This window comes from Diaphorina citri, unplaced genomic scaffold (assembly GCF_000475195.1).
Source record: "Diaphorina citri unplaced genomic scaffold, Diaci psyllid genome assembly version 1.1 scaffold722, whole genome shotgun sequence".
Lineage (NCBI taxonomy): Eukaryota > Metazoa > Arthropoda > Insecta > Hemiptera > Psyllidae > Diaphorina > Diaphorina citri.
The window spans coordinates 195,014-217,063 of NW_007378155.1; the positions used below are offsets into that span (position 1 = coordinate 195,014).

Consider the following 22,050-nt stretch of genomic DNA (forward strand, 5'->3'; position numbering starts at 1 on the left):
CGGGATGGGCATGCTACGACACAGACCACATGAGTCTAATGTAGCAGTTGTTTCATTGTTACGAAATAAAAACGGCGGTGAAACACTCATTTTTTTTAATGCTAGAAAGACGGAGTCCCATTTTCTGGGTCTATAGTAGCTTGATTTGAACAATTGAAGAAAAGAAGTGAATGCTAAGTTTCAAGTTGGTAATTTTGCATTTTTGGCATTAAAAAAAAAACTGAAAAGAAATTTACAATTTGACAAATAAGAAGGAATAGGTAGAGGGGGAAAAAAAGACAAAGGAAGATAACGGTTCTAAGCGCCAAAAAAGAGCTTCATAAGAAAGGAAGAGATTTGCAATAAAAGGAAATGATAGATATATAAAACGAAGAGAAAGAACAAATAAATAAATGAAAACAATATATAAAATTAAAAAAAAAGGCCTCTAAAATCCAAAGGTCCCGAAGAGGCAATCAAAAACTGGTATCATATTCACAAATGGTAGGTTTTTGGGTACTTGTTGCATTTCTTGGGACACAAATAAACCTAACGGGACCGGATTACGTCTAGGTCTAGGTCTAATAATACGGATTTGATCAGAAATCCGTGTAAAGTGAATCGGTTCATTGCATTTCCTGGTGTCGGGTGAATCTTTTGATTTTTTGAGCACTTTACGATTTTTCGAAGTTTGTCTAACACTTGATATAGTTTTTGGAGATTTTTTTTTTCTGTGAGATTTCTGAGCACTTTATTTTTTTTCGAGCACTTTATTTTAAATTTTCGAGGTGGTATGTCTAGTTTTTGGAGAGGTTTTCCCTCACTTTTTTCTCCTAGTGTTTTTTCTCTCCTTTTTTGGCTTTTTTATAAATCAACTTGATACTTCAAGGCCACCTAACGGTATAACTGTTTTCGCTATACATATGTCGAAGTCTAATCGATTAATCGAAGTGTAATCGATTAATCGAACGTGATCGATTGCAACTTGCTCATTGAGAGGACTGACGGAGAAATCGATTAATCGAACTTGTTCATTTAATGGACAAATGAAAGAGAATAATATCGATTAATTCAACTTTTTCATAATAATAAATAATAATAATAATAGACTCTTGAGTGGAAGGTAACCACTAGGCGAGGTTAACGCCGGAGGCGTTTTCTACCACCTAACCCTTTGTTGTTGTTGTTGTAGCAGTCTCCTTTCCTTTCTCACATCATCCCGACAATACAGTTGGTAGTGGGCAGTGGCTATAGGGTTTTGCCAAAGATCAATGACCGTGAGTGGCGTATAGGTCTTCCTGGACAATTGAATAAGTCTCTCTGTATCAGGTCTAGGGTAATTGCTTACACTACCCACAGTACCTAATGTATTATTTTTCACCATAATATAATTCTTAATTTGGGTTTACCCGTTTCAGGATCACCTCATTTGCCTCCTCACCCTCCTCTCCCTAACCGAATCCCAAAGGATTCCCCAATCCTTCTTCCCTCTTCGTCAAGACGTCCCGACCTCCAACGCCAGCCATCTGCCTCCCTCCTATCTGCCAAGTCCACCCAACTATGACGTACCCAGGACAGCGAATCAACCGGGGTCACAACCGGTGTCAAACGCACAAGCGTATCAGACAGCGCTGAATCAGTACCAACCGATCCCGTATACTCCGCACGAGATCACAGCGTTCACACCGGTCCAAAATCTCAACCAAATCGGCTCCGTGGATCGCATTCCATCCTATCAGAGTAACCCGTTCGGTAACGATCGGCCCGAATCGGCCGTCGTTCCGATAGTAAACGACCCCACGGTGGTACAGATCGCCCAATACTCGAACCCGCAAGTGCCGGACATTTTTCGGAACTCGCTGATTATGCCCGTTCCTAACGTACCGAATCAGGGGAACTATAACCTTATTACCCCCAATGGTCAAGGTCCTAATAGTCAAGGGAATTTTCCTTCCGGGGGAAATCCAAACCTTACCCCTAATGGTCAAGGGAATTTTTACTCCGGGGGAAATCCAAACCAAAGCCCGCTGAATCCGTCCAGTTACAGCCCAACGCAACCCAACAACGGGGGCCCAACGCAAGGCGTCAGCTTCCAGCCGTTCAATCCGTATGCGGGGCTGTTCAACGAAACCGCCCCACAGGGAGGGTCAGGCCCGTCACAGAACGGGTTCCCTCAACAACTACCTCACTTCAGCTACCCCAACGGAAGTCTCTCAAACGCGAATGAAGCCTCTGGTCCGTTTGCCAACCAGGGACAGGGGGGCGTTCCACCTTTCGGGCGAGGTTGGTCGCAGTCCGCCAATGGGCAGAGTTACGGCCCAAATAACGCGCCCTTCGGTGTACCGAGCGTTCCGCCCCTCAAAGTGCCGCAACTGCCGACAATCTCGTACAATCCTCCTCAGCTACCTCACATTCCGCCGGATGTTCCCACTCCGCCTCCCCATCTGTTTGTCCCGTCAACGTTGGCACCCCAGTTTCCACCGCCTCCATCGAACTCTCTTCCGTTGAGTCCGCCATTCACCGCTGACCCTCCGGGCGGTTTGGTGAATTTGGCGTCCGAGGAGATACCTTGGGACGAAGACTTGCTGAGCAACGGCAACATTCAGCACCGATCCTCGGAAATGTCGCAGCCGCTCAAATTTGACGTGGCGTCCTTTCTGTCGTTGATTCTTCCAGGTAAAGTTGTGAAATGATTTGCCTTGGGGGATGGGAGGGGAACATTCAGCACCGATCCTCGGAAATCTCGCAGCCGCTCAAATTTGACGTGGCGTCCTTTCTGTCGTTGATTCTTCCAGGTAAAGTTGTGAAATGATTTGCCTTGGGGGATGGGAATTATAGAAGGAACTGTAAAAACGGAGGTTTTGAAAAAGAATTTTAATCGTGTTAAGCATAAATGCTTGTCACAAATGACGTTCCCTGTTTAATGCACTACGCTAAATTTTATGACTTGACTTGGACTCGAACCACTAACCTCCAGATCCTAAGTCCACCGCGCTAACTACTGCACCCCGAACCACCAACCTCCAGATCCTAAGTCCACCGCGCTAACTACTGCACCACTGAGGTTGGTAAAAACGGAGGTTTTATCGTCCCCAAATGGAAGAGAGAAGGAGAAAGCCACCCATTTTAAGAACGAACCTCATCTGTGTAGGATAAAGTTCGTCCCCAGGCGGGACTCAAACCAGCTAGCACCTAGGCGCTACCTTCCAAGCTAACTAGGCTGAACTCGGCTTTGACAGGAGGGGTAAAAGGCCTCCCTTTACCCCTCCTGGGGAAAGGATTGACGAGAAAGTTGGTAAGTGCCCGTTTCAATGACCCACCAGGGGTGGATGGAGGAACTACTAAAAAAGTACAGTAGAACCTCGATTATTTCAACTGAGACCGTTGAAATAATGGAGGTTGAAATAATCGAGGTTCTACTGTAAAGAGGCCCCATTTTAAGAACGAACCTCATCTGTATAGGATAAAGTTCGTCCCCAGGCGGGACTCAAACCAGCTAGCACCTAGGCGCTACCTTCCAAGCTAACTAGGCTGAACCCGGCTTTGACAGGAGGGGTAAAAGGCCTCCCTTTACCCCTCCTGGGGAAAGGATTGACGAGAAATTTGGTAAGTGCCCGTTTCAATGACCCACCAGGGGTGGATGGAGGGACTACTAAAAAAAGTAAAGTAGAACCTCGATTATTTCAACTGAGACCCTTGAAATAATGGAGGTTGAAATAATCGAGGTTCTACTGTAAAGAGGCTTTTCAGTCTTATCACGGCAGTATAAACCAAAAGATCAAATTTATTCCAGGAACCAAATGGTGTGGTGATGGCAACCGAGCTAAGCACGACGATGAATTGGGCAGTCTCCTCAAGACAGACCGATGCTGTAGAAAGCACGACTTTTGTTTCGACAGCATTCTACCGCGCCAGACCAAATACAATTTGACCAACAACGGACCGTTTGTCAGGTAATCGAGTAATAACATTTCTTATTTACCTGCCTCAGTGGTGTAGTGGTCAAGGCGCTCGCCTGGTAAACAGGAAGGCGTGGGTTCAATCCCAACCGAGGTATGGAAATTTATCCTCAATATAATTTGAGAATTTGACCTGCTGGAGTAAAGGGACTTTTCAGTCCTATGTGAGCAGTATAAATAAGCAAAGCACTATTATTATTCAGTAAAAAGAAAAGAATACCTTTAAAGCTCTCTCCATTGTTTAGCTGTAAATGGCGGAGCTTCGGCCCCCCAAAAAACCTGAAGATTTACAAAACATTGAAATATATTCAAGTAACAATTTTGACTTCTTAACAATATTGAGGTATAAAAAATAGAACAAAACAACAACAAAATATTTCGACTACTTATTAGTTTCGCAAATAGTAAGTCCATAATTGACCCATGTGAGTCGGCCACAGAAACAAACTTGGTAGATAATATTATGAAAATGATTATTTATAGAAGCTTGAAAAAACAGTAGGTAGGTACCTAACTGAAACAGGAATCATAACTTAAAAAAACCTGAAGATTTACAAAACATTGAAATATATTCAAGTAACAATTTTGACTTCTTAACAATATTGAGGTATAAAAAATAGAACAAAACAACAACAAAATATTTCGACTACTTATTAGTTTCGCAAATAGTAAGTCCATAATTGACCCGTGTGAGTCGGCCACAGAAACAAGCTTGGTAGATAATATTATGAAAATGATTATTTATAGAAGCTTGAAAAAACAGTAGGTAGGTACCTAACTGAAACAGGAATCATAACTTACAAACTTACAAAAATAGAATGTAAAAAAAAAATCAACTGAGACAGAAACGCTAATATACATACCTACATGATTAGTTATCAACTTGTAATGAAATGAAAAATTATTACCATGAAAAAGTTGCTAAAAAATTTATTATTTTTGTACCTAGGTCTCTTTTCGACAGAAAAAATGCTCACTAGGAAATGCAAAATTTCTAATTTGACAATTTTTAAACAGCAAAAAAGCTTATAATGTCATCTACAATTCTACATGGCAATGTCTTCCATTTTAACCGATGTTATCTACCAGTCTTGTATTGAACTTAAATGTCCTCTTTTCCTATTCCTCCTCTGATTATTCTATCAACCTAAAAAAAAAAAAAAAAAAAAAAAAAAAAAAAAAAAAAAACATAAAATAAAAAAATTTTATAAAGCCACATTTATTGGGGATTAGGACTCTATCTCGAAAAAAATTGTCATTTGGTTGAGCCCCATTACTGTGGATGTAAAGGGACTTTTCAGTATCATCCTGGAAGTATAAATGGGGTATATTATACGACCTTAGATCTTACTGATCTTACCAGCTTACCACCTATTTAGAAGGTTGCTAAGTCCTGTGGTAAGATCTGAGGTCCGAGAATTGGAAGGTTGCAAAGTCCTGGTGGTAAGAGCCAAGGTCCTATCCGATCAAACGTTACATGGCTATATGGCTACGACTCACAAGACATAGGAGGTCTATCGTCCCCAGCGTCCACATCCGTCTTCAGAACCGTCAGCCACTCCGCTTACAAGGCAGACTTGCTACCCTCCAAGCTAACTAGACTGGCAGGGATTGATCTAATAGGTATTCTGGTTCTGCTACTAAATAGGTATTAACAAGGGTAAAAAAAAATCCATTTATAGTCCACATTTAACATCAGACCCAAATGTTGGTGTTTGTCAGGTCCTTCTTATGTAAGCTAATAGGAAATAACATGCCTAACACCCTAGAATAGCTCGCTATGCCTACGGAAAACCTACGCCTCCTGGTTTAATCGTAGGAAGGTCAGACCGTATCAGAAGGATAAGGTCCCAGTCACCCGTCTGTAGGGAACTGAGAAACCAGTGGCGTGTGGAAATCTGCGGGACTGGGGCCCAATAAGAAGATTTGTGGATGTAAAGGGACTTTTCAGTATCATCCTGGTAGTATAAATGGGGTATATTATACGACCTTAGATCTTACCAGCTTACCACCTATTTAGAAGGTTGCTAAGTCCTGTGGTAAGATCTGAGGTCCGGGAATTGGAAGGTTGCAAAGTCCTGGTGGTAAGACCCAAGGTCCTATCCGATCAAACGCTACATGGCTATATGGCTACGACTCACAAGACATAGGAGGTCTATCGTCCCCAGCGTCCACATCCGTCTTCAGAACCGTCAGCCACTCCTTCGGATGTTGTCGCTTCATATGCAACCGCATGTCGTACGTATACCTAAAGCTCCGTTTACACACGACACAATCGTACGGCCGCCTGTCCTCATGTACATTGATGTGTTTGCGCAGCGTCTGTTTGGATTTCATGCGTTTGTCGCAAACCGGACAAACGTGGCGCTCTTCAACGCCATGGCATGCGTTGAGGTGTTTATCCAGCAGCATGCGGTTTTTGATGAGAATCTTACACACGCCGCATGGAATACCGTCATGCGCGCGCAGGTAGTGATCTTCCAGCGAGTAAAACGTTGCGAACCTTTCCTCACACAGGGCGCATTTGAACAGCATCTCCCGGTTGGACGCGGGTGGTCGCGCGCGGTGCACACTCCCACTGGTCGACTCCGGACCGCTCTGCTGAATGACCGTCTTGCGTTTGAAAATGTTGTGCTTGCGTTTCATGTGCACCTTGACTAGGAATTTGTTGACGAATGGTTTGCGACATTTGGGACACAGGTGAACCTTCCGATTCAGATAGACGCTTTCGCCTGTCTGTTGAATAGGTTGCTCCGTAGGGTTGTCTACACCGTTAGGGTTGTCTTGTCCGTTCTCCTCAATTGTATCCTCTATCTTCTGAGTTGCTTGATCTCTCTGTAGCAAATACTTTTTTCCTTGGTCAACCGGTTGGAGATTCTCTATTGGTACAAATTCAGATAGACGCTTTCGCCTGTCTGTTGAATAGGTTGCTCCGTAGGGTTGTCTTGTCCGTTCTCCTCAACGGTATCCTCTATCTTCTGATTTGCTTGATCTCTCTGTAGCAAATACTTTTTTCCTTGGTCAACCGGTTGGAGATTCTCTATTGGTACAATATTATCAGTGGGTTTACTAAGCGTACACTTGTCTACTCTGACATCCATCTTCTCAGGGCGATCCACGTCTCTTAGCACTGGTTTGGGTGTTTAGATACACGCTATCGCCTGTCTGTTGGATAGGCTCTGTTTCAGCAGTATTGTCTTGTCCATTCTCCTCAACGGTATCCTCTATCTTCTGAGTTGCTTGATCTCTCTGTAGCAAATACTTTTTTCCTTGGTCAACCGGTTGGAGATTCTCTATTGGTACAACATTATCAGTGGGTTTACTAAGCGTACACTTGTCTACTCTAACATCCATCTTCTCAGGGCGATCCACGTCTCTTAGCACTGGTTTGGGTTTGACAAGTTGACTGTGATTGACTGGTGACTTGTACACAGGTTCATCGACCTCGTTTTTATTTTCAACTTTCACGAAAGTATGGTAATCCATTTTCTCTTTGACATCTGTTTTGCCCTCAGTGTGGACAGAGTCTGTGGACTTCCTCACTGGTTTGGGTTTGACTAGTTGACTATGATTGACTGGTGACTTGTACACAGGTTCATCGACCTCGTTTTTAATTTCAACTTTCACGAAAGTATGGTAATCCATTTTCTCTTTGACATCTGTTTTGCCCTCAGTGTGGACAGAGTCTGTGGACTTCCTCACTCTCCGCCCTGGTAATGTGGAGATGCTGTCTTCGTAGTCCAGCTGCTTTTTCTTCTTCACTCGTCTGCCTCTGCCCAACCCATCTTCTTCTATGTTCGCTTCAGCTGATTCGTTGGGTTCTGTTTTAACTGTTCTGTCTTGATCACATGTTGAGACATCACTTGATTTTCTCTTGAAAGGTCTGCCAAGTTTTTTCACCTGAACAATTTCATTGCCCACGTTTTCTTTTTTGATGGGAATATCAGCGACGGGTTCTATCTTGACTTTCACTTCAGTTTCGGTTTTAACAGTCGCCTTCGTGGAATCATTTCTTGCTGATCTTCGATTAGGTGTTACTGTGAGTATATTAGTATTGGGTTTGATGTCTCTCTTCACCTTGCCTGTTCCCGCGGGATGTTTCTTGCTGACATGTACATCCAGCGTGCTCTGACTCCTATAGTATTTCTCACACTGCGTACATTGGAAGACCTCATGCTTCTCTAGGACGTGCGCCTTCAGAAGACTACCCTGGTCGAAACACAACGAGCACTGGCTGCACTGGTAGGGCTCTTCACATATCCCGATGTGTTTTCGTGTGATATGCATCTCTAGAGATTCCAACAGGGAGAAATACTCAAAACAGATAGCACACTTGAAGGAGCTACACCCACTTTGCGTGAATTTCATGAGACATTTGAAGAAGTGCTTGCTGAGGTTCTTCTTCTCTATAAACACTTGGGAGCACACGCTGCACTGGTATTCCAAACCCTGGCTGATCCTCTCCATTTCTTTATTATTTTCTTCGTCCATTTTAAACATCTCCTCGTCAAGGGCTTTCATGAGAAGGATTTCATCTTTTTTCTTTCGCTTGACAATCGGAGCGTCAATCTCCCGCTTTGGTGAGGGAGATTCCACTACCTCTCGCTTGACTTTGTTTAGAGATCCCTTCGGACGACCGCGACCGTCTCTCTTGACGATGACCTCTTCTTGTGAGTCGTCTAGGGAGCGTTTCCTTTTGCCCGTGACAGTTTCGGGTTCAGTTACTCCCCTCTGGCGTGTTCTTCGTTGGAACAGCTGCGTTTCAACTCTTTCTTCTTCTTTCTCTTCGCCCTCTCGCCACGCCTTACACTTGACTGTCGCGTCGAGGAACTTTTCCAGTGTGCTGATGCGACTTAGAAGGAGATCCTTCTTCAGTTTGATTTTCTCAATGTCGTCTTTTGACACTTGGAAGCCGGGATGCGAGTCTGGGTTTGGTTTGACTTCCGTTGGTCTGTTCGTGTTGTCCAATTCTTTTACATCGTCAGTCATATTGACAGTTTCGGAACTAGGCTTGATTTCCAACAACAGTAATCCCTTCTCGCTCTCAGTCTTTGGTGTGTCATCTACATCTTGGGGCTTTTCTTTTGATCCACTTTCAGATTCAATGTTTTCTTTCTCTTGGGATGTAATTTCGAGTTTATTATCACAAGCGTTATCCCTGTCTTGAGAGTCCTTTTCCACATCTTCGAGCGTCTCTGTTCCTTCCTCATTCTCTCTTTCATTGTCAAATTCTTCTTCACTCTCTTTATCATGTTCCAAGTCATCTCCTTCTTCTTCGGCTTCCTTTACGTCACTTCCTACCGACATTTCCTTGTCTCCTTCTTCTTCAACTTCTTCATTTTCATCAACTTCTTCCTCTTCCTCTTCATCGGATTCTTCTTCATACTCTTCCATTATGATGGATCCTTCTTCTTCCTCTTCTCCATCTTCATCACCCATTTTTTCAGTGTCTTCTTCCTTCTCCCTCCTTCCTTCACTGCCTTGTCCGGACTCGGCGCTTTCAAAATCTTCTTCCTCTTCTACTTCTTCTTCGCTGTCCAAATCTTTGGCATCATGTCTCAGCTTTGTCTTTTTAGGAGATTCTCCTCCTTCTTCTTCTTCGTCTTCAGAGGCATATTCGCTCTCAGCCTCACTAGTTGGAACATTACAGTCATTCCCATCTACAGTATCATTATCTACAAACAAACTCAAGCCATTGCTGACAAAATTACAGACTGGTCCAAAGTTGTCCTTGCCTATGAACCTGTGTGGGCTATTGGAACTGGTAAAACTGCATCTCCTCAACAAGCACAGGAAGTCCATGCACAACTGAGGAAGTGGCTTAAAGAGAAAGTCTCCGAGAAGGTGTCAAATGAGCTGAGAATTGTGTATGGAGGAAGTGTGACTGCTGCTAATTGCAAGGAGTTGGCAAAGGAAGGTGACATTGATGGATTTTTAGTTGGTGGAGCTTCATTGAAACCGGAGTTTGTTGACATTATCAATGCCAACCAGTAAACTTGTTCCCTGTGATTTATTTTTTCACCTTGTATCTGATTTTTATTATTTATTTTCTGTTTGTTGTTTGCTACAGATGATAGAACAGGTCAGTTAAGACCACCAACAATTTTTAAAAACTTGGAAAATATTTGTGTACATTCAAGTCTTTTTATGTAGAAAAACTGTATCTATCACTTCTCTTTCTTTTGGTATACTTTTTGTGGTCAGGTCCAGTAATTTTCTGGAAATCTTTGTTCAAAATTTAATCTTTCTATTTTCTTATTTTCAGGATAACTTTTATTATTTTTTAATTAGTCATGCTATTGTTAAATTTATTAGCCATGTTTCATGAGTTTACCCACATACTGTTCATTATTACTTGTAATGTTACCTGAACAATTAGTGATAAAACTTGTTCTTCCTAAGCCCAAGAGCATGCAATAATATTATCTTTGTTTAAAGAAAAAAAAAATCTATTTTAAATTATTTATTTAGCTCATCCCTTCAAAGGCTCAAACCTGATACCAATACTAGCCATTTTTATCATGACTTAATCTGGGAAGTAATTAGTTGTTCCTTTTTTGTTTTAAAAACATTCCTCAGATGTCTATTTTATTTAATTTATTTAAAAACAAATCCTGTAGTATCCAAAAAGTATTTTGTGAAAAGGAATATTTAGAGTAAGAATCTATAGGAAAAGCATCTTGTTTCTTTGTTTTATGTATAAAAGCATTATATTGGTTGATCAAATGAAAAATAAACTTATATCCCTAAATTATTTATTTATATAAGCACCTAATCATGTTGTCTTTTGAACTTTGTTCTACATACAAGCATTCTAGATAATATTTTCATATTTTGAAGCCTGAAATGGTGGGGTCTGGGGGTTGGCTGGATTGATGATTGGAGCCCTATTTTATATAGTAATCAAACTCGAAATTTTAAAAGCATACTGGTGAAATTTCAGTCCCCATAGTTGGGATAAAACCCATGCCCTTCTGCTTACTAGGCAAGTAATAGTAATATTTGTGCTTTATTTATTATTAAATTCTGACATAACATGACACTTAAGGTGTATTTTATTTTCTATTCAAATACCTAAATGTGCTAAAAAAAAAAAAGAAAAAAAAAAACTTAACATCCAACCAGATTGTAGCAGCCTATAGCATCAAAATGCCATGATGCAATACTGTCATTTGTTTTGTTTACATGAATGCCAGTCCGGGGAAATTTCAATCAAAGTGTACTTGTGTAGGATGCACTTTAGCCTTATCAAAGGAACAACTTCCTATACAGGTATAGGGTATACAAACATGGCCCTTTAAATAAAATGTGTTGTTTTGATAAACTGGGGAAAGGTCAATCGGTGAAGTAAAGTAGGTAACCTTGATAAATGACAGCGGTTGTCAAAGTCAATTTATGCCACCCTAGTTAGTTCGTCTTCAGAGGCATATTCGCTCTCAGCCTCACTAGTTGGAACATTACAGTCATTCCCATCTACAGTATCATTATCTTCATTTTCTTTATTTTCATTATCACTTTCTTTGTGTCCCTCACTATGTTGACCATCTTTATCACAGTCTACTTGGTTTCTCCTTCTTCTTCGTCTTCAGAGGCATATTCGCTCTCAGCCTCACTAGTTGGAACATTACAGTCATTCCCATCTACAATATCATTATCTTCATTTTCTTTATTTTCATTATCACTTTCTTTGTGTCCCTCACTATGTTGACCATCTTTATCACAGTCTACTTGGTTTTCACTATCCCTACGGATAGATTCCTCATTGAATTCCTTACCAGCTTGATTGGAATCTTCGTTGAGGTGTTTGTCTGGTATGTCGTTGCTGTTGCCAGATCCTGTGCTGAGTTCGTCAGGTGTGGGAATGTCATCGTCAAAGTAGAACTGGCTTGGGTCATCCAGATAGTCATTGGACTGGAAAAAGAAATGAAACCTTCATTCAATATGTACCTAATAGAAAGTAGGGTAAAAAGTCAAGCATAAAAAAGTTTTAAAAGATTTAAAAAAAGGTACACCAGGTACCTACTCTACAATCTACACATACAGGAGGTGGATGTAAAAAAAAAAAAAAAAATCCTACCCTAAATTGGTATGAATGTGAACCTAGGTAAGTTTTTTTTTTTTTTTTTTTTTTTTTTTTAGCATGAAATGATAGATAATTCTTAATCTGGCAAACTTACCTGTCTCAGACTGGTTCTATTAGGGATCTCTTCACTGCTACTCTCACTATCACTATCCCTGTGACTGGGGTGACTGCTAGCTTCCATTTCTTGGGAATGGTCAGTAGGTGAATCTAAGTCCATGGCGTTGTCTTCAGTCATTGCTGCCATTTCGAGTTAGGTCTGCATGAGGTGCATGGGGTGTAGAAAATATCTGAAGGGAAAAGTTCAAATAAAATAAAGAATTAGATACCTATATAATTAGAAAACAATTATGTAATAATATGAATTAATACTAGATTATCTACATATTTATGTTTATGAATTAATTTCTTGATACCTACTGATTTGAAAAGAAAAATCACATGATTAAAAAAAAAAAAAAAATCTACATACTTATGCAGGTACCTACCTACTTACATGTTCTATTACCTTTATAATAGATTCAAGATCTTCTGATATCCAATAAAATTGTTTCTATTCTGATATTAGTAGGTACATAGAGGTATTATTTTTGACTCAGTAAATTACTGAAGTGATCTTCCTGGGATGCTTGTATCTCCTGAAAAGTAAATAAATAACATTAATAAACAAAGTTTTGTAAGACATTAATGTAGGTAAAAAAGATGAATCAAAAGTCCTAGCATAGAACAAGGGAGTTCCAAGTTAACAAAAGTATAGGTACCATCTATAGATGGTACCTATACTTGCCTATCAGTGTATTATTTTATTACACATGGGTATCTACCTACTACCTACCTACATACATGATGTGATTTGGTTTATTAAAGAAAATAATTCTTATATTGAAGAACAAAAAAAAAAAAAATAGTTACCTAGGCAGGTACATAGGTACTGGGTATCTATTGTAGAGCACACATTATTGTAGGTACTGGAGAAAAAAAATTGATGAATCTTACTCAAGGTCAAATAATATTTCATCAATGATCCAACCATAATAAAAAGTTTCATAAAAAAAAAGATCGGAAGAGCGTCGTTGGGAACCTAGAACAATTTGGACAAAAAAAAAAAAAAAAAAAAAAAAAATGTAGGTGAATTTGTTTAGGTTACCCTATTTATTTATCAAATGCCAACAATAGGTAAATAATACTCTCAAGTGTTGTAATACCTGGTATTTGTGAGAAAATGTTCCCCGTAAAAGTGCTTTCCAAACCTTTGTAGTGCACTACCAAAAGTTTGGATGCAAAAATACAAATACAAAATAGGTATAGGTAGATACACAAACAGTGCATTTAGTAAGTTGATAAAGTACCTAGATGGCTATCTAAAATTAATATTGAAAAAAAAAAAAAAAAAAAAAAAAAAAAATCAGTTTTTGCCCATAAATACAAGTAGAAGTACCTACCTACAACTGTAAAGATATTTAAAAATAAAAATTAAAAAAAAAAAAAAAAAAAAAAAATCAGTTTTGCCCATAAATACAAGTAGAAGTACCTACCTAAACTGTAAAGATAAACTTAATTAGGATATAAAATTATTTCCTTTTTGCTTTTATTTAGTTGTTATAACTAAGCTTGTTTAATGTCTTTCTGAGTCAGTATTCTTCAACTTTAGATTTAAGTAAAAGTATTTGATCAAAGAGGCTGACTTTCATGTTACAAGATGTAATTACATCTTGTGTACCTACCTAGTGATCCTATTGCATAAAAATATTCAAAAATGTGCTTCACTCTAATACTAAAAATTTACCTACCTACTCAATCTGTAAGGGCCATTTATTTTAAGTTTTTTTTTTTTTTTTTTTTTTTTTTTGCATATTTGGTAAGGCCAAGGTGTCTACAAGAATTTGCCTATGAGATGATCTTTGAATGGGTATTTTTACAGTCTTGAGATACCTACAAAAGTACTGAATTGTGTTGACTGCTAAATAATCTGTAGAAATAAACCTACCTAGGTAAGCTTCTTTATAATAAAATATCAGAATTAACTGTTGGTAGGAATGCTTCTATAGGTACCTGTTGGAGCAAGACTATTAAGGTATAACTACAGATCAGTGTGATGCAAACTATATCTATCATAGCCTTGAAACATCCAACAAGTGAGATTTTTAATTAAATGGGTAATATATATATTTTTTATGCATACATTTAATTCTGTAGGCATTGAAAAAGCTCTTTAAGCTCTAAGAAAATATGTCACAATGAAGTAAAAGTGTGTGGAAGGTTAGGAAGGTTTCCTTTGAATGTTAGGTAGGTATACCTACAATCATACTTCCAAAACTACCTATTTTTTTATGCTAATATACATAAAGTGATGATTTTTCATATAAAAATAAATTAAATAAAATTGATTGTTGATTGGTAATACCGATTTCTTGCTAGGAATGAAGGAGTAGGTAGGTAGGTACTTCCAATTAATAACAGTATCACTTATCGTTCTGCACGTAGGCATGAAATCACACTAGCGCATGCTATGACTACCTATTCATGAAATGTAGGACTTGATTTTGAAGGTAACTTGCGAAATGCAATGAGAAAACAATAAAAACCCCATAAAATAACCACAAAGGGTTTTGAATGACGAAATAAGACATTTTTAATCCGACAAATACTATTTCCTGGTATTCCGGACCTGAGATTTTGCTGCTTTTGAGTGAATTTGCCCTGACAATCAACGATACCTATTCGGAATACCGATTGTAAAACTTACGGTTTGCAACAAATACTATTTTCTGGTATTCCAGACCTGAGATTTTGCTGCTTTTGAGTGAATTTGCCCTGACAATCAACGATACCTATTCGGAATACCGATTGTAAAACTTACGGTTTGCAGCGAGAATAAACGTTTCCGGGAGTGTTTTTATGTGTGATAATTGTTCGCAATTGAATGGAGAATCTAATAGAAACCAAATTTTAACTAAAAAACCAACAAAAATCTCATTCCGAGGTGTTTAAACTTTAAAATTTACCAAAGTTTAGTCACGACTTTTCGTACGAATTCAAGAAAAAATTCACTTTTTCTTTCTTTTATTATTGTTTTGTTTTTTAACATCTGCGCATGTCTTCTGCGCATTTCGGGGTGGAATGTTGATATGCGTGAAGCTGGCAATATTTCAAGCGTACGAGGTGTTTTTTTAAAAATCGGAGGTTTTTTTAAATTAATTCGCTAAAATATTTTTTTTTTACTTTTTTCTTTACTTGACGTCTTGACAAAATAAAATTGCTTAAAAGCCTAACTTTAATTTTTATCTTAGATTATTTGATAATTTATTGAAATATTTCACATTTTTCTGACCTACAACTATTTTTTACATTGAAATGAAAGTTACTGATAAAAGAGGTTTTTCTGATAAGAGAGAAATGGCTGGCTTCACATCAATCAGATGCAACTTCGAAAGGTCATTCGAGTCAAGACGTTTTTAATTTCGGCTTTCATTTCACAAGTTTTCTAAGTTTTCTTCTGAAGTTACCTATTGCTGTTCTTTAGGAATTTTCTTTTGGTTTGAGTCGTAGGCAGTACCCTTCATTTCTACCCGGATTAGTGAGTCACCATTCTTAATAATATCATCAAGATGTCGAGGAAGTTCTGGGTTGGTGGTAACTGGAAGATGAACGGAAACAAAAAGGAAATCGAAGGTATAGTCGACTTCCTCAAGAAGGGACCCTTGGATCCCAAGGTGGAAGTTGTGGTGGGTGTTCCTGCCATCTATCTGGAGTATGCCAAGTGTCTCCTGCCAAGCAATGTGGCCCCAGCTGCACAGAATTGCTACAAAGTACCCAAGGGTGCTTTCACTGGAGAGCTGAGTCCAGCCATGCTTGTGGATGTTGGTATTGATTGGGTCATCCTGGGACATTCAGAAAGACGTAATGTATTTGGAGAACCAGACTCACTCATTGCTGAGAAAGTTGCTCATGCATTGGAAACTGGACTGAATGTTGTAGCCTGCATAGGAGAGAAACTAGAGGAGAGAGAAGCTGGACAAACGGAAGCTGTTGTGTACAAACAAATTTGCTGTGTTTAATTAATTAGAAGTTGTTTAATGATTTTCATTATTAAGTTAACCTTCCTTTAATTTTTAAGCCTTTAAGCTAATGCCAAAATATCAGTCTTGCATGGTCTGTTCTTGAACTTGAAGCCACAATTTGTTCAAAGTATTTCTAATTCATAATTATCAGATGGGTAGGGATCACACACAATCTTTGTATTCAGTCATCCTTGAAATTTACAACTTGTTGGTGTAATCATTCCACAGGAATTAACATAATACCATATGATATCAACAGATTCTGTCATATTTTGTTTACGTAATGTGCTTTTCTTACTAGTTTCTAGTGGGTATTTCATTTCTGCCACTGAATTTATTTACCTAGGTTTCTAATTTATATATTTTGATACTTGGTTATTTAAGATATTAAGCTTCTTTAAGATAATCACTTTTCTAACACTATTTTAATTCTATTTTGGGTTCAACTTTTTCAGGTGCTTCAGTGACAAATCCTGATGCACAAGCCGGACAAAGTACTACACCAGCCAGCTACCTTTCTTGTACAGTATGAACATTTTTGATCAATCCTTCCCTGATTGGGAAAGTACACTAAATTGTCTTTGTGGCAATGTAGCAGAAGATTATCAGAGGTGATTCAAAAACCTTAAAGTTTCTTCTCTGAAAGTGTCTTTCTTTATGTAAAAAAAAGAAAAACTTTCAAAAAACTTACTTTTCTTTTTTGTAGTTAATTTTTTCTCATGTGCCTTCTACAAGTGTCTTCCTCAATTGGTCATTTTACTGTTGTTTTTACAAAATTACCATTGATTTAGGTAGGTTGTTTTAGTTCTCTCTCTTTTTATTTTATTTTTTGATGATCACTGTTTGTTAATCTTTATTACTCTCTATTACCTACATTATTATTTTTTTTTCTTGTTATTTTTTTTTTTCAAAAAACTTATCAAAAAACTTTTCCTTTCAAATTTACATTTGTTCAAATAGTTCACATTGTTTAAATCCTATATTTTGAAATATCTCAGAACGAAAATATTTTTTTTTCTTCTTTTTCCTTATAAGAGGAAGTTTTAAGGGTACAACAGTATAACTTTTTCTTTTCTTCTCTCAGGTACTCTGTCTTTAGATATAAAATTGATTTCCTTGCTTTTTTCCCTTTTATGTTCTTCTGAGACCTAACCAAAGTTAGACTTTGTTAAATATTTTCCATTAAACCTAGTCTTGTTTAAATTGAATCCCTTTTATGTTCTTCTGAGACCTAACCAAAGTTAGACTTTGTTAAATATTTTCCATTAAACCTAGTCTTGTTTAAATTGAATATTTTTTTGATTAATTTAGTAGCTCCGAGTTCCCATATTAAAAACCAAATATTAATTCGTACAGAGAAAATATTTTTAGTAAAATTTAATTTTATTTCATGGGATATCTCCGAGTTCCCATATTAAAAACCAAATATTAATTCGTACAGAGAAAATATTTTTAGTAAAATTTAATTTTATTTCATGGGATATAAAAATTCAGTTGAATTTACCTACAGAAATCATTTGACCAAAAGAAACATTGCTTTTTGTATAAATCTTTTGGTTGTACCTAATTAAAAATTTAACCATTGTTTTTATTGCAATAACTGGCAGCGATATATTTTCCTACGAATCTCATGGGAAGGAAGTTAAAGTTTGCCCAATTCTTTTTATACCAGCTGATCGATTCTTTCCTTTCTTAAACTTTCTTTTTATTTTTTTTTTCTATTTTCTTATTTTCAGGATAACTTTTATTATTTTTTAATTAGTCATGCTATTGTTAAATTTATTAGCCATGTTTCATGAGTTTACCCACATACTGTTCATTATTACTTGTAATGTTACCTGAACAATTAGTGATAAAACTTGTTCTTCCTAAGCCCAAGAGCATGCAATAATATTATCTTTGTTTAAAGGAAAAAAAAATCTATTTTAAATTATTTATTTAGCTCATCCCTTCAAAGGCTCAAACCTGATACCAATACTAGCCATTTTTATCATGACTTAATCTGGGAAGTAATTAGTTGTTCCTTTTTTGTTTTAAAAACATTCCTCAGATGTCTATTTTATTTAATTTATTTAAAAACAAATCCTGTAGTATCCAAAAAGTATTTTGTGAAAAGGAATATTTAGAGTAAGAATCTATAGGAAAAGCATCTTGTTTCTTTGTTTTATGTATAAAAGCATTATATTGGTTGATCAAATGAAAAATAAACTTATATCCCTAAATTATTTATTTATATAAGCACCTAATCATGTTGTCTTTTGAACTTTGTTCTACATACAAGCATTCTAGATAATATTTTCATATTTTGAAGCCTGAAATGGTGGGGTCTGGGGGTTGGCTGGATTGATGATTGGAGCCCTATTTTATATAGTAATCAAACTCGAAATTTTAAAAGCATACTGGTGAAATTTCAGTCCCCATAGTTGGGATAAAACCCATGCCCTTCTGCTTACTAGGCAAGTAATAGTAATATTTGTGCTTTATTTATTATTAAATTCTGACATAACATGACACTTAAGGTGTATTTTATTTTCTATTCAAATACCTAAATGTGCTAAAAAAAAAAAAGAAAAAAAAAAACTTAACATCCAACCAGATTGTAGCAGCCTATAGCATCAAAATGCCATGATGCAATACTGTCATTTGTTTTGTTTACATGAATGCCAGTCCGGGGAAATTTCAATCAAAGTGTACTTGTGTAGGATGCACTTTAGCCTTATCAAAGGAACAACTTCCTATACAGGTATAGGGTATACAAACATGGCCCTATAAATAAAATGTGTTGTTTTGATAAACTGGGGAAAGGTCAATCGGTGAAGTAAAGTAGGTAACCTTGATAAATGACAGCGGTTGTCAAAGTCAATTTATGCCACCCTAGTTAGCTTGGTTGGTAGTCCGTCTGCCTTGTGAGCGCTAGGTCGCGGGTTCGTTTCCGCCCGGGGAGGATTTTATCCTAAACAGATAAGGTTCGTTCTCCGAACGGCTGGCTTTATTTTATCCTGTCTGTCTTCGATTTCGGGATGATAAGACCTTAGCACCTTGTTTCCTCTGTCAAAGTTCAAAGTTTCCAGTAGTTTCCTCTATCAAACCTCTTGAAAAAAAAGGCCTACGAAATTTCTATTGCTTTTTTTTTCAAGTATGTAGGTAAATAGCTATATTAGGTGCCTGGCTAGATGCTATTATTTTACCTTCATATTCCAGACTTCACTGTGATTGTGACATTGAGTTCCACCGATGTTTGAAGCGGGCCAACACGTTCGCTTCCGTGGGCGTGGGCATCATTTTCTTCAACATCCTCCAGTCGAGATGTTTCAAAGAGGAGTACCCGATAGTGCGCTGTATCCAATTGACAGGGTAAGCTTTTAGCGAGCGGCGATAGCACGTTGACTACACCAGTTCAATGGTTCACTGGGGTTAAGTAACTTTGCGCGTGGTTGGTATCCGGAAGGGTGACCATCTGGACAATCGCGTGCTGTTGGCTTTACCTGGCCCCACTCAGGCAGGGTGATGTTAATGTAAGTAGGGTTCCTTGTCGTGAAATGCAGGGTAAAACCCTCGTCACCAAAGACTTAGCAATAGGGACCTATACAGTACAGTGCAATTGAACCTCGAGAAAAAGAAAAGAAGTCTAATCAGTCTGGAGAGCAGCACATTTGCCTTGTAACCGTTAGGTCGCTGGTTTGATTCCAGCTCGGGGAGAACTTTATCGAAAACAGAATCATATGAGGTTCGCTCAAACGGCTGGCTTTCTCCTATCCTCCTATATGTACCTCATTACATCATCAGTCATCACTTAAGGGAATTTTGCTTAAAACCTATTTCCATTAACTTTTACCCGTTTTCCTTTCTTTCTTTTTTTTCCAGGCGGACTTGTGAGCAGTACGAGTTGGATAAGAGTAAGAAGAAAATCCACCAGTGGTTCGCCAATCCCAAGTTCCCCATATCTACCGAAACCTTGTTCCGGGAAACGGACGCCATCAAAATCGGGGTCGGGAGGTGATGTGTCCTAGGGTTCCCGGAATGTCCTGCTATTCCCGGCTCAAAACGGAGGTGGAGAGATGAAGTTGAAGAAAACGAAAGAAAGAAAGGTTGGAGAAGGGAGGTTGTAGTTGTAGGATGAAAGATAACGCTCGCTGGCCTCAAATAAAATAGGAAAAAGGTGTACCTAATAGAAAAATAGACGAATAAGGTGATTTAGCTAAAAAAAATATGGTGTACCTACCTAGATATATCCGTATATCTTTGGTCTTCTTCTTCTTTTTCTTCACCTTTTCCCGTGTACAGACGGGGTCGGCGTTTTTCGTCAGCCTCTCAATCAGCTCTAACTAGGGTGATCGCTTTGGGCTGACATTTGGTTTTGGCTACAAATTTTACGAACGGATGCCCTTCCCTCTCAACCTTTGCTATTTTTTTAGCAAGGGAAATTTGGGCTGGTATACTCCCTGTTTAACGTCCCCCAGCCAACCGTATCTTTAGTAACTCAATAAGAAAGAAATGAAAAATAGAAATATTCCATTCGTTTTTTATTATTATTTTACGTAGGTACCTAGGTAGGTAATTTCAACGAAAAAGCATAGAGATTTAGGTAGGTATACTGTATCTCCGTACAGGTAGTACATACGTACCTAATTATCTACCTACATAGTTTTAGGCATAATTAGGTATTATTAAATTTATAATGACAAAATACCTATGACAAACATTGGACGGAGCATTACAGACTTGCCAGGCTTCGAGAAAAAATATTGCGTAAAAATAGTGGATGTGCCAAATTTGCAAAAAAAAAAAAAATTGCACAATAATGTACAAAAAACGCCTGGAATAAGTATCCAAGGGCACGCAAGAAACGAGAAAAAGTGATCGTATACGAAAATCAAAGGAAAAAGTGTCCGATGAAGCCACTTCAGCTAGCTCAAAAGAATCTGAAAGTGTCAGACGCGATAGTCTTTTGGAGACAGACAATGACGAAACGACTTCAGATGTTTCCAAAACAATCGAACCAACGGGTGTAAAAACGGGTAAAAATATTTCCAAAACGATCAAATCAAGCAATGAGCCTTTTCCAAATGACAGCTCGGAAATGGCTCAATATATTTCCAAAGAATCAAACAGTGACACAAACTCTCCAGAAGACAGTGCAAAAACGGGTAAAGGTATTACTAAGTACATAGAACCAACAACTTCGACTTGTCCTAAAGACGAGAAAATGGCTCGAACTCTTTCCAAACTAGCAAACACAAATGAAACAACACCTACCGAAGAGAGTGTAAAAACGATCGAAAACACTTCCAAATCAAAAGAAGATCCAAGGATACCACTAAGGCCATCTGAGACAACTTCCCCTGACAGATCCAAGGATACCACTAAGGCCAACCTTGAAAACATTGTAACCATTCCCAAGAATTCTGAAGCTGAGCCAAATTTAGGAACCATAGTGGAAGCCAATGTCCAAACAGAAAGGAGAAGTCAACGGGTTCGAAAATGTGTCCTACAAAATGTCGAAGTGAAAGCTACTAAAAAACGTAATGAAACTGTTGAGGATAATGATACTATTGATGTAGTGATTGGCAATATGGATGACGAAACTCAGAAAACTAATGATATGAAAAAGACAAAGGCTAAAAAGGGAAAACCAACCGAGGAAAACAATACGATAAATGCAAGAGAATCGATTGTTGAAGAAACAAATGGAGATAATATTGATGTAGTGGTTGTTGAGAATGTGAAGGACAAAACTAAGAAACCTTTTGGTTCCAAAAAGACCAAATCTAAAAAACGGAAACCCGATTTGGGAAAGAAAAAATTGGCAAAAGAAAATGTAACTGAATTGAATGTTGAAGAAACAAGTGAAGAGGTTACTACAGAAACCAAAGAAATGACCAAAGGTCTCAGGAAAAGTCCTAGAGGAAAAAAGAATGAAACCACAAGTGCAGTCACCGCGAAAGTTAAGAAATTGAAGTCAGGAAAATTG

General features: G+C 38.0%; 4 protein-coding genes across 6 annotated transcripts; 3 read left to right on the forward strand and 1 right to left on the reverse strand.

The window, feature by feature from the left end:
- Positions 1–1,250: 1,250 nt before the first annotated feature.
- LOC113468395 (extensin-like) lies at positions 1,251–2,672 on the forward strand. Its single transcript, XM_026825253.1, has 2 exons — positions 1,251–1,256; positions 1,398–2,672. Exons 1-2 carry the CDS (start codon positions 1,251–1,253, stop codon positions 2,670–2,672), a joined length of 1,281 nt encoding a protein of 426 aa, XP_026681054.1.
- LOC113468396 (phospholipase A2-like) lies at positions 2,669–20,316 on the forward strand. The gene is made up of 4 exons (XM_026825254.1): positions 2,669–2,774; positions 3,773–3,932; positions 19,281–19,433; positions 19,944–20,316. The coding sequence occupies exons 1-4, from the start codon at positions 2,669–2,671 to the stop codon at positions 20,077–20,079; spliced, it is 555 nt and encodes a 184-aa protein (XP_026681055.1). The 3' UTR covers positions 20,080–20,316.
- LOC103511511 lies at positions 5,867–15,096 on the reverse strand. 3 transcript variants are annotated; one of them, XM_008476233.3, is made up of 8 exons: positions 14,879–15,096; positions 12,527–12,656; positions 12,116–12,308; positions 11,648–11,849; positions 11,380–11,480; positions 7,598–9,566; positions 7,080–7,438; positions 5,867–6,650 (listed from the first exon to the last, which is right to left on the reverse strand). In XM_008476233.3, the coding sequence occupies exons 3-8, from the start codon at positions 12,263–12,265 to the stop codon at positions 6,069–6,071; spliced, it is 3,363 nt and encodes a 1,120-aa protein (XP_008474455.2). In that variant the 5' UTR covers positions 12,266–12,308; positions 12,527–12,656; positions 14,879–15,096; the 3' UTR covers positions 5,867–6,068. The 3 variants fall into 3 exon arrangements, with proteins under 3 accessions (XP_008474455.2, XP_026681058.1, XP_026681059.1); XM_026825257.1 differs by having other exon boundaries at positions 12,515–12,656; XM_026825258.1 differs by lacking the exon at positions 12,527–12,656.
- LOC103511512 (triosephosphate isomerase) lies at positions 15,453–16,076 on the forward strand. Its single transcript, XM_017445020.2, has one exon. The coding sequence runs from the start codon at positions 15,627–15,629 to the stop codon at positions 16,074–16,076; it is 450 nt and encodes a 149-aa protein (XP_017300509.1). The 5' UTR covers positions 15,453–15,626.
- Positions 20,317–22,050: the final 1,734 nt, after the last annotated feature.

What these genes read in the sequence shown, in the direction of transcription:
- LOC113468396 (XM_026825254.1), top strand. Translation starts at nt 2,669, where the DNA reads ATGATTTGCCTTGGGGGATGGGAGGGGAACATTCAGCACCGATCCTCG. An exon ending in TCTGTCGTTGATTCTTCCAG is followed by an intron (nt 2,775 to 3,772) that starts GTAAAGTTGTGA and finishes AATTTATTCCAG; the next exon opens with GAACCAAATGGTGTGGTGAT. An exon ending in AACAACGGACCGTTTGTCAG is followed by an intron (nt 3,933 to 19,280) that starts GTAATCGAGTAA and finishes TTCATATTCCAG; the next exon opens with ACTTCACTGTGATTGTGACA.
- LOC103511511 (XM_026825258.1), bottom strand. Translation starts at nt 12,265, where the DNA reads ATGGCAGCAATGACTGAAGACAACGCCATGGACTTAGATTCACCTACT. An exon ending in GTAATGTTCCAACTAGTGAG is followed by an intron (nt 9,567 to 11,379) that starts GCTGAGAGCGAA and finishes CCAACTAGTGAG; the next exon opens with GCTGAGAGCGAATATGCCTC. An exon ending in GCGATAGCGTGTATCTAAAC is followed by an intron (nt 6,651 to 7,079) that starts ACCCAAACCAGT and finishes GTCTATCTGAAT; the next exon opens with CGGAAGGTTCACCTGTGTCC.
- LOC103511512 (XM_017445020.2), top strand. Translation starts at nt 15,627, where the DNA reads ATGTCGAGGAAGTTCTGGGTTGGTGGTAACTGGAAGATGAACGGAAAC.